The sequence below is a fragment of the Rhizoctonia solani genome, chromosome 6 (assembly GCF_016906535.1).
Source record: "Rhizoctonia solani chromosome 6, complete sequence".
Classification (NCBI taxonomy): domain Eukaryota; kingdom Fungi; phylum Basidiomycota; class Agaricomycetes; order Cantharellales; family Ceratobasidiaceae; genus Rhizoctonia; species Rhizoctonia solani.
Window position 1 is genome coordinate 2,004,564 of NC_057375.1, and position 11,137 is coordinate 2,015,700.

General features: G+C 46.2%; 4 protein-coding genes across 4 annotated transcripts; all 4 read right to left on the reverse strand.

The window, feature by feature from the left end:
- Nucleotides 1–256: 256 nt before the first annotated feature.
- RhiXN_06047 (NADH:flavin oxidoreductase/NADH oxidase) lies at nucleotides 257–1,669 on the reverse strand (the record flags this gene model as incomplete). The annotated part of the gene is made up of 6 exons (XM_043325863.1): nucleotides 257–379; nucleotides 432–572; nucleotides 631–691; nucleotides 883–990; nucleotides 1,056–1,324; nucleotides 1,409–1,669. The coding sequence occupies 6 exons, from the start codon at nucleotides 1,667–1,669 to the stop codon at nucleotides 257–259; spliced, it is 963 nt and encodes a 320-aa protein (XP_043181295.1).
- Nucleotides 1,670–3,427: 1,758 nt separating this feature from the next.
- Nucleotides 3,428–4,910, reverse strand: RhiXN_06048 (NADH:flavin oxidoreductase/NADH oxidase; the record flags this gene model as incomplete). The annotated part of the gene is made up of 6 exons (XM_043325864.1): nucleotides 3,428–3,580; nucleotides 3,638–3,778; nucleotides 3,837–3,997; nucleotides 4,063–4,235; nucleotides 4,300–4,568; nucleotides 4,650–4,910. The coding sequence occupies 6 exons, from the start codon at nucleotides 4,908–4,910 to the stop codon at nucleotides 3,428–3,430; spliced, it is 1,158 nt and encodes a 385-aa protein (XP_043181296.1).
- Nucleotides 4,911–7,101: 2,191 nt separating this feature from the next.
- RhiXN_06049 (NADH:flavin oxidoreductase/NADH oxidase) lies at nucleotides 7,102–8,799 on the reverse strand (the record flags this gene model as incomplete). Its single annotated transcript, XM_043325865.1, has 7 exons — nucleotides 7,102–7,527; nucleotides 7,581–7,733; nucleotides 7,786–7,899; nucleotides 7,962–8,067; nucleotides 8,129–8,230; nucleotides 8,284–8,644; nucleotides 8,685–8,799. The coding sequence occupies 7 exons, from the start codon at nucleotides 8,797–8,799 to the stop codon at nucleotides 7,102–7,104; spliced, it is 1,377 nt and encodes a 458-aa protein (XP_043181297.1).
- A 487-nt stretch (nucleotides 8,800–9,286) lies between these two features.
- On the reverse strand, nucleotides 9,287–10,985 carry RhiXN_06050 (NADH:flavin oxidoreductase/NADH oxidase; the record flags this gene model as incomplete). Its single annotated transcript, XM_043325866.1, has 7 exons — nucleotides 9,287–9,715; nucleotides 9,772–9,915; nucleotides 9,974–10,087; nucleotides 10,143–10,248; nucleotides 10,299–10,400; nucleotides 10,457–10,793; nucleotides 10,871–10,985. 7 exons carry the CDS (start codon nucleotides 10,983–10,985, stop codon nucleotides 9,287–9,289), a joined length of 1,347 nt encoding a protein of 448 aa, XP_043181298.1.
- Between the last annotated feature and the right edge of the window lie 152 nt (nucleotides 10,986–11,137).

Sequence of the window (11,137 nt, forward strand, 5' to 3'; positions counted from 1 at the left end):
AAGTTAGAGTGTGCGGATTAGCATACCAACTTATGGCGTTTGGGTGGAATGGCTTGAGCTCTCTGGTCTTATCCACATAATTCTTGTATTCAATATTGTATAATTCATTTTTGCTACGCTGAACGATCTGTTTTAACTGTGATTAAGGAACACTGTCACCGTTGGCAGGACTATATGCGGCCCATTCTCTAGTGCCTTACTATGCTTAAACCCAATCTAAGCTCTAGTACTGAATCGATAGTATAAAGCCTTACCTTCAGTGTGCCGCTTGTGGGTAGTCGATGTAACCTTTTGCAGCCTTGGGGCCAGGAGTGTAGAAGGTACCTCGGTTGTAAGGTGAAAGAGGTATTCCGCGACGGAGTCGCTCGGGCAAATCGGGCTATTTGTCGCTTATTCAGATCCGCGTTCCTGTATGAGATCATAGCACCTACATTAGAAATGAAGTAGCGACCGATCACCACACAGGTATCTTTAGTCTCGGCTTCAACAAAAGCCGATTCCGGTTTGAAACCTCCAGCACTGAAAAATGGACGAGGTTGCCAAATCAGTCGAGCAAAATCATTAGAATTGAACTATATATCAAGTTGCCTATTAGCTCATGCCTATACGCCACCGTCCCCGCAAACTTACAGTGCCGGTGGTAGAATCCATGTCTCTAGACTCATCCTCGCGCCGGTCGAGCCAGAGGCCACTGGTTCAATGAAGTGTAGGTATGCAAGGTCAGAATACCGGTGTGCTATCTCTGAAACCAAGTAAGCAAAAGTAGGGATGGGGTTTTCCATCCGCATTCCTATAATTACAGGCTACGTTAATCATTTGTAGTGATCTTTTTACCCTGGGTCCAAGCATCCCAGCGCGTTTCGCTCCCACTTCTTTGACTACGGCTCCAGCACCTCGAATGTAAAGCGTGTCCGATTCTCAACGCTACCACCGTACTCGTCTGTTCTCTTGTTGCAAACATCTTGGTTGAATTGGTCGATAAGGTATCCGCTTTAAGAAAAAAAATTGTTAGCCTCGTACACGAACGACTTGTAATGGGTAGCTTGAATAAGTACTTGGCTGCATGAATTTCCACACCATCAAATCCAGCCTCATACACTGCGTTCCTTGCTGCCCGTGCATAGTTCTCAACATACTGCTTTATTTCACTTTTGCTAAGCTCCCTTGGTGTTACGTTCGGGTATCCGGGTCGCTCAAGAAGCGATGGCGAGGACGAAACGTACGAGTACCCTTCCTTTTCCAGCACTCTCGGATCCGCAGCACGACCGATGGCCCATAGCTGTAAAAATATGTATGACCCCCGCTTATGGACAGCATCCACAACCTGTATCGCCGATATACGTTTAACGATACGCATGTTCATTAGTTTAGCCATTGAGTCAAATCATATATGATAGGGCTGGTATACCTTTTTCCACGCGGCGATTTGCCTTTCGTTCCAAATCCCAGGAACGTTGTCATACCCTCCTGCCTCGGGCGAGACAAGAACTGCCTCCGAGATTAGCAACGTTCCAGGCGTGGTGGCGCGTTGCGAGTAATATTCTACAGCAATTTCATGGTGAACATGTTCATCATCGGCCCTAAATCGAGTCAGGGGAGCTAGGATTACTCGGTGAGATAGCATCATGTCTCCAACGCGAATAGGAGTGAACAACTTGGGTTGAGACATTCTAGTGCCAATTGGTGAGTACACTGGCAAAAGGGGGGGGAGGCTGCATGCCAGTGGTTGGGAAGTTTAAGTGCTATTGATAAGGTCCGATTCTGGTGTTGTAACTGAAATTCCGTATCTCACTCCAGCAACGAGTTGAACTTCTCCTTGGGATTTCTGGTTGATATCTGCATTCGAAGTGAAGGAAGAATCAAAAGATCAAGCTCTTAAGCACAGTTCATACATATTGTAAGATAGAATGCTAACCTGGTTGGGTGATTTACGTCAGTTGCGTCAACGCATACCATGTAGCATGAATCGTCATTAGTGGAGGCCTTAGTCCTGCATCATGCTGCGCATACACTTCGAAATAATTCCCTGGTTCACTCGACATTTCATCTATAGCATTATTCAATATACGTATGCGTGAGGTGCTGCATGGACAGCGCTCAAACGTTTTCGATGATGCCATAAAGTGGGAACGAACGTAAAGACAAATAAGTGCGCTGATCTCACGCTCCGCGTAATTAGTTTACGATCGGCAATAAAATCATCCCCAGCGATTGATCTATGCATACATAAGCGTGTATATATTCCTGTTTCCGATTAATCTATTTGACTTATCTTCTGCCCGCTCGTCCGCGTCGGCCACGAGACCCAGATCGGGGGCGCCCAACCACGAGTCTGGCTCGTGGGTGGGATAAAAATGACACGCAAACGCGTGCTGCGGTACTCGGCGTGTACGAGGACGCAAGTCGACGCAGCATGAAGCAGTCCTCACGTGACTCGCTACATGCTCCGGCTAAGTCGCAAAACGTCCAACTATAGCTGTCATGTATTCCGGTTTTTGAAACACATATGTCCACCGTAGACCGTGCGCATTGCAGCGTTAGTTGGGAATATTCATGCTCCGATGCGAAGGCCAAACCCGGAGCATTGATTGCTACATTCATCCGTATCATATATCAATGCAGGTTGACTCTATGAAGTAAAATATCTACAGATAACCCACTCACGAAAACAAAAGTTACTGAAAGCAAACATGGCTGCTGGTTTGCAGATGGTAGTAAAGTCAACAGAGAAGTTTATTCATCTTATGCCCTGCATACTTGATTGATAACTGGTTATAAGATCATCCTAGTAGTCGCTATATGCATGCACAAGGGCGCGTTATACATTTTCATCACCAATGTACAAGGTTGATCGCATGTGCGATATATTCTGGTCCCTAAATAATGTATACGTCTCTGTGTGAGCGGACGAGATGCCCAAAAATTGTACGCCTTTTTTGGTTGAGTTTGATCTAAAAGTTAGAATTATTCACAATGAGTTTAGTACCCATACTGAAAGTGCCCGTTTGGCAACTCGTTGACGGATCTGTAGCTTTGATCGCGGTATGAGATGTGCTTTTGTTCACACTCGGAATAGGGTTTCGCACCAGGGAAGGTGCGCCGAGCGAAGATTCCCATGCGACGTGCAGGATCCCCTAGTCGGTGTTAACTTTGGCCGAACAATCAACAGTCTGTATCGGTAGACCTCACGACATTCGGATCCCAAAGGCTACTAATAGGCCTAGTCCATATCTCTGAGCACCCGAGTTGAATCAGCACGCCCAGGCAGAGTTGCTTTAGGCGCGACGTCAAATTGAAACTTGTTTCAAGGTGTATGCAGCACAGATCATTTTTGCTAAGTGAGATGTCTCTCGCTTTCTTGCTTGATTTATATTATCAGCATACTCAATGTCATCTACCCTAGCCCCTGGAGTGCAGAATCCTTTATTTAAATCGCGTTAACCTTGGTTGGACCCCTTTCGCGCCCTGCTTCCGGGTAGTCTACATAACCTTTTGCTGCCTCGGGGCCAGGAGTGTAGAAAGTGCCTCGGTTATAAGCGGAAAGAGGTGCCCCGTGACGAAGTCGCTCAGGCAAATCGGGCTACGCATTACCGGTTTAGTTATGCCCAAACCTGCTTTGTACCATCATATCACTTACGTTAGAGATGAAGTAGCGTCCAAAGACTACACAAATGTCCTTGGTCTCGGCTTCAAGGAAAGCCGACTCGGGTCTGAACCCTCCGGCACTGAAGAACGGACGAGGCTGCCAGATAACTCGAGCAAAATCATTAGAGGTGAGCTGTACGTCATCTTCCCTGTTAGCTGGTGCCTAAGTATCATTGTCCACAAAAATTTACCATTCCATTAACGGGGTCTCTATCTCTAGATTCATCTTCCGCACCACTTGAGCCCGAAGCTACTGGCTCGATAAAGTGTAGATACGCAAGGTCAGAGTACCGTTGTGCTATCTCTGAAACCAAGTAAGCAAATGTAGGGATAGGATTCTTCATCCGCATTCCTATAGCCCCGTTTCGTGTCAGCCGTTGATATGTCTATCTTACGCGAGGGGTATAAAGGTCCTACCCTGAAACCTGGCCCAAGGGGAAAATCTGATTCCAGTTCGTTTCATTCCCACCTCTTTGACTACAGCTTCCAGCACTTCCAATACAAACCGGCTTCGGTTCTCAATGCTACCGCCATACTCGTCGGTCCTCTTGTTACAAACGTCCTGGTTGAATTGATCAATCAGATATCCGCTTTTGGAGAAATTTCTGTCAGCTTCATCTGTGGACCACTATTACAGGTATATTGAATGTGTACTTGGCCGCGTGAATTTCCACTCCGTCAAACCCAGCCTCGTACACTGCATTTTTCGTAGCCCGAGCATAGCTCTCGACATAATCCCTTATTTCACGTTTGCTGAGCTCCCTTGGTATCAAGCTTGGGTATCCAGGTCGTTCAATAAATGATGGTGAGGACGAAACATATGGATGTCCTTCCTTTTCTAATACTCTTGGATCGGCGGCCCGGCCACTAGCCCACAGCTGCAAAAAGATATATGATCCTCGCTTATGAACTGCGTCTACAACCTATGTCATCAATGTACATATAATGAACGTATACCTGGATCAACCTTTTGAGCCACTTCACGTATTGCTGAAATACTGTACCTTTTTCCACCCTACAATCTGCCTCTCATTCCAGATTCCAGGAACGTTATCATACCCTCCTGCCTCCGGAGAAACAAGGGCAGCTTCCGATATCAGCAAGGTCCCAGGGGTGGCAGCACGCTGTGAATAGTATTCTACAGCAATGTCATGGTGCACATGTTCATTATCAGCCCTGAATCGAGTCAAGGGGGCCAGGATAATTCGATGAGATAGAATCATATCTCCGACACTAATAGGGGTGAACAATTTAGGTTGAGACATCCTGGTGTCAATTGGAGAGTGTGCTGGGAAAAAAAAGGGGGGTGGGGATGTAGCAACATCTTATGGCTGGTTGAAATCTTTCATAAGGCTCAATCCTGGAGTCGCAACTGAGATTCTATAACCGTCGCCGGCAATAGCTTGCCGTTCTCCCTGAAGTTTCTGATAAACGCTTGCCATCGAAAAGAAGTAAAAACTAAAAGGCCAGGCACCTAGGCCTACTTCGCATAAGCCACAAAGTGGAATGCTAACCTAATTAGATCATTTCTATCAATTGTGTCAACGGAACCTATATAACGCAGGCCCTCATTGGTGGGAACCTTGGCTCTGTATGGTATGCCCACTGAGCATACACTTCGAGATGATCCTCTCCCCTCCTCACATTCCATCCTTGCTGCTTGTTAAGTCACGTCACAGAGCGCACCCAAGCATTACTGATAGTACCGCAAGGTGGAAATCAGCGCAAATTCGAGAAAGAGCACATCAGTATTACGTTTCACACGCTTGCATGTCAATCGATCGCAGGGTTATCCCCATAAATGTCAACGTTGATTTTAATCTATGGGCACATAAACTCATTTTATGTCTTTCCCCTATCGGTTTGATTGAAGGCACGACATATGTAGGTCTCAAACGAGCATATTCTGGAATATCTACTGCGGATTGTGCGTACTAGAAGTGACCCGTTCCGGTACCACTGACCTCGCTTCGGCACGGTCCTGTAGCTCAGACTTCCCATAAAGTCCACATAAAGCTATGTAGTTTTTTACTGCTTAAAAGGTAACAAGCCGAGATCGATTGTTCCCGGGTACAGGGTATCAAGTGCAAGGTTGAACATTCAATGCAAACAGTAGAGACTCGGACTAGATAACATACACCCAACACATATAAAATAGATTCGATTGTAATATATTTAATAAATGTTGGGAAAATATACATTTGAGTTCGGAAAACGTAGGTGTACAAGGCACAGTTTAAAAGCTGATACAGTGAAAATAAAAACCAACAAGTCCTAAGCTCACTACTGCTATTATCCTGTTAATTATACACGCATAAGATGTTGTGGACCGCAGTAAGCAAAGAATTTATATGAGATACTTAGCCAATGTGCGGGGGCTTGCAGTCATGCAAGTCGCTCAAACTCCATACCGCCCGACTACTTTAAATGGCGCACCAAGTGCGTGGTACCATTACATCCTTTCATTTTCCCAGCACCTGGCCACTATCCCTAATAACAAGACAGAGTTGTCGCCCATAGTTCTCTGCGACCCCAAGCCTTCGATTCAGACGGTTGCAGTCTTGGGTGGCCCGACCGACAGCCTTTGGCGCCCCGCCCACCCCTGGTTGTACCAGCACTGGATATATTAGTCCACATTACAGATCAAACCAAAGGATAATTTGAGTATATCGCTCTTCTATTTACGTCCATACGTATATAGTTGCACATCAATTTCTCACTGACATAGCGGCGCGCGTTTGTAAGGTCTCTACTTATCGGATGTATATGTGACTCGGTCGGCGACGGCGTCGCCTAAATAACAAGTCGTAACACACACTCGATATTGATGATAAGAGTAAAGACAGGGGGAGTGGGTAGAAGTCCCGGGACCTTATAAGGTGCCCGGGTCGATACATGCGTAAACAGAAGAAACCAAATGAACGTATATAGTTAGTAATCAGGCTGAACAGAGCACCGGGTACAAGTGTAACACTAAGAGGGGTAACGGTGTATCGTAAGGGTAACGCATACACCCGAGCTAGACCTACAGTGATCGCGTAACCCTTACAGCGTTCGTGTATAAACTTTATGCTTTGACCTAGTCACATACTCAAGAGACTGCATTGGTCGTGACTATTACTTGCTAAGTTGTTTACCTGAAACCACAGGAGGGCGGCCCCAGAAACAAAGGTCACGTTCGTACAATTGATCACCTCTTGCGTCGGCAAGCAAGGATCGCCGTAACGTTCACCAAGAACATAATTTTAAGGCATCGACTTAGCACACTCGGCACGTGATTTAGCGAGTTGCAGATTTGAACGTCTTACTTCAGGCACTGGGAGTGACCTGGTAGAAGCAAGGCGATGACAATGTTAATTGGGTATGTCAACGCCCGACTACAAGGTCATAGTAGTTCAGAGTAACTCGAATAAGCAAAGCGTTTACAGATAAAATGTTTACTAAAAGAAAATGCATTCAAAGCAAATTTAACTCTCGGTTTGCCGACGGGAGGTAGAAGAATCTTGGATCAAATACACCTTTTTTCATATCCTCCGCTTTTTGCTGGTGGTAACTTTGCGCGGCCTCTGTAAAACGGGTAAGCTCCTTGGGGTCAGACAGGTCAATCACAGGCTTTCCCCGAGCGATCGCCTCCATTTGAACTCCGGTAGCCAACAAGCCCAGACCAAACTCATGAGGCGGAATCTTCATATCTGTCGCCCCTGTGACATTCCTCTGGATGATATCGTTAGGCAGCAACGGGTCTGACCCGGCCGGGCGACCGAGTCCAACTCCTGCGCATGTACCCAGTCGAACCGCCTCGGCCATTGCAGACGTAGATCGGAATCCGCCGGTAACATAAACGACGGTTTTGTGAAGTCGTGGAGTAATTTGTTGGGCAAACTAATTCGGTGCCGAGTGAGTACTTGATACCTAATAATCTGAAAGAGACCTACCACAGTGAAGAACGCTTCGCGTTTTAATGTACTCTCCCTCGGACCCGTATCGCTGTGCTTGAATCCGAACTCTTCATAGGTGCCCCCGCTGAGCTCAATAAAATCGATTTCCATTGCTTCCAACTGCTTGCATAACTCGGCGGCCTCTTCGGGCTGGTAATTGTCAATCATTTGAAATCATGTCCAATTGACTCGGGAAGCTTACCTGGAATCCTTTCGCCTGAAATTCGACACTGTTGACCTTAATTCCAATCACAAACTTCCTGTCTGGAACCTTCACGCGGATTGCTTCAGTTATCTCCTTGATGATACGAGAACGCTGGGGGGAAAGTTGAATTAGTTATTGGCTTGTTAGGAAACCGGTACATCGGAGTTACATACGTTTTCAATAGATCCTCCATACTCATCGGTGCGGTTATTGGTGGTTTGAGACAAGAATTGAGCGATAAGGTATCCGTGAGCTCCGTGCAATTGGACCCCGTCAAATCTAAGGGCAATTAAACGGTTAAATAAGATTTAGTTGCTAATAAAGGTAGCCTTATACTAACCCGGTACGATAAGCAGCCTCGGCTGTGTAAGCAAACTGGTTGACAATCTCGCGGATGCCCGACTTATCCAAGGGCGTAGGTTTTCCGAAAGACATGCCCATACTATTTGAGTGGGATTAGGTCATATCATATACATAGAATAACAGGACCCATACCGATCGGCTAATTGTATATCACTTGCTCCGACAGGGTTGGGATTCACCAAAGCCGCTACCTGGCGGCCAGGATGGGATACCTGCATAATCATTAGGCTACCGTCCGCTTTTCCTGCGGCCGCCATTTTCCGGAATTGCTCCATGCGTTCTGGAGTCTCGTGGGGCGCGTATAATATAGGGTTTCCGGGGGCTTCGAGCTGCTCGGGGTGCACCATAACATTCCCGGTAAGAATAATTCCGTACCCGGCCTGGCCCCACCTCTCATACAGGCCCACAAGGTCGTCAGAGGGGATGCCTCGCTTGGATAGATCTTGTGGGTCCCAGGATGCCATGCGTTCGCTCATAGCTTTAAGAGAGTTCTCTTAATTAAATATTGAGAATAGTGGTCTTTAGACACATACCTCCTTTCAGAAAGCGAGACTTGGCCACTCGACCCGAAAAGGGCATTTGGATGCTCTCTCCAAGGAGCTTAGCATCTTCAGAGGCGGTAGAGTCTCCATATCGCGCAAGAACCATAGTGGGGTTGAGTAGTTAAAAATGTAAAAGGGGATTGTCGGGCTAGGCGTATGGTAAGGTATGAATGGGGTGTCAAGCGTCCAGCCCAGTTCGCTGGACTACTTATATATTTAGTCCGGCTCATGTACTCGCCCGTGGCCGAGTGTTACTAAGTAAACACTCATAAGGTGACTGTGTCAGCTTCACTCAGTCATTCGATCCTGGTTTCCCCGCGGGAGATTACGAAGCAACTCGAAACGTCCGCACTCGTCCCCCCAACTATTGAAGCGGCGTTCACCGCGAACATTGATTAATGATAGTATCACCATTCATTCACTCAGAAACAGGAACGATAGATAAGATGCAGTATGCGGTCGAAACTTATAAGTATAGAGAAAATATTTTCCCCACTGTCACGGGATTATCACGTACTGGTTCCGCTGCGAATTACAAAAAAAAAATACAAAAAACGCTCGAATTCGCATATTGCCTAATCAAACACAGAGCCTCACAGGCCACAACCAATTTTCTTGTCAAGCGGTCCCAGAACAAAATAACCCGGATCTATAATGCCTTGCAAAAGTTTCTCCCCGTTTTCTTTATGATGACGTTGTGTTGCATCTTTGAAGCGCAAAACCTCTTCGGGATCCGATAGATCGATGATTGGTATTCCACAAGCCATGGATTCCATCTGCACTCCTGTTGCTAGGATTGTCGTGATTATGTCTTCTGATGGTAACCTAACATACGTCGCTCCACTAATACATCCGTCTATCACTTCAGCGGGTATCACTGGATCTGAGCCCACCGGACGAGCAACACCAATACCATGGGATATGCCCGATTCGATGGCATCTGCCATTCCGGATGCAGAACGGAAACCGCCAGTTAGATAAGACACTGTTCTGTTAAGTCGAGGCGTGATATCTTTGGCGAACTAATTCATTCTAATTAAATAACATCATTGAATACCAGAAGTAGCAGACGGCTTACCATGGCAAAGAATGCCTCACGTTTCTTGGTGCTCTCTCTCTCTCCATGGTTCCATCCAAGCTCCTCATATGTTCCTCCGCTGAGTTCGACAAAGTCTATTCGCATTGTTTCTAGCTCTTTGCATAGCTCTGCGGCTTCTTCTGGCTATGCGCATGTAGTACAGGTTAACAGCAAGAAATTATTAGCACTTCATTTTACGCACCTGAAACCCTTTTGCTTGAAACTCTACGCTATTGATCTTAATGCCGATTACAAAGCTAGGATCCGTCACCTTCGATCGAATTCCTCGAATTATATCTCCAATAATACGAGCACGCTAAGCCGATATTAGGGTAAATCTTTAGTATAGATCATGGCAACCTTCTACTTACATCTCTAATTGTCCCGCCATATTCATCTGTACGGTTATTTGTTGTCCGAGACAGGAACTGTGCAATCAGATATCCATGAGCCCCATGCAGCTGGACCCGATCGAAACTTAATCATGCTGGTCAAAAATGACTCCAAAATCAAGCTATTGTACATACCCAACAAAATAAGCTACTTCGGCGGTATAAGAGTACTGATCAACTATTTCTAGGATTCCTGCCTTATCTAAAGGAGTAGGCTTTGCGTAGATTCGGTCCATACTATATCATCAGGGTATGCGGTAACCTTTCTCACAGTATGTACAACTTCGACTGACCAATCTACAAGCACGACTTGGTCCTTGAGTTTTATATCGCTTGCACCTAGAGGATTTGGGTTGATGAACGCCGGAACCTGGTGACCAGGGTGGGATATCTGCATTATCATCAGATTCCCGCCTGATTTTCCCGCAGTGGCCATTCGACAGAATTGTTCTATGCTTTCTGGGGTCTCATGCGGCGCATACAGTATCGCGTTTCCGGGTGCTTCGAGCTCTTCGGGGTGAAGCATGACGTTTCCTGTGATGATAATCCCATACCCTCCCTGTCCCCACTTTTCATACAATCCTATTAAGCGGTCTGATGGTACCCCCCGTTTTGATAGGTCTTTCGCATCTCAAGAAGCCATGTATTCGCTCATGGCTGTAAGAGAAAGATAAACCGGTGTATGTTTTCATAGCGATTAAACTCACCGGCCTTGAGAAACCGTGTTTGCGCAATTCGCTTTGAAAATGGCATTTGGATACTCTCCCCAAGGAGGCGGGCATTGTCCATGTTAAACTCATGGCCATGTCGTTCTAGGACCATAACTAATCAAAGTTCTAGTAACCAGCGAGTGAGGCAATCAAGGATGAGATAGATGAACAGTCATAAAGAACGATCGATTCATCTATCTATACTTTGTTGACTTCCAACCCATGGCGGATTTTTACCGGTCCCAAGCCCGGTTAATTATCGCA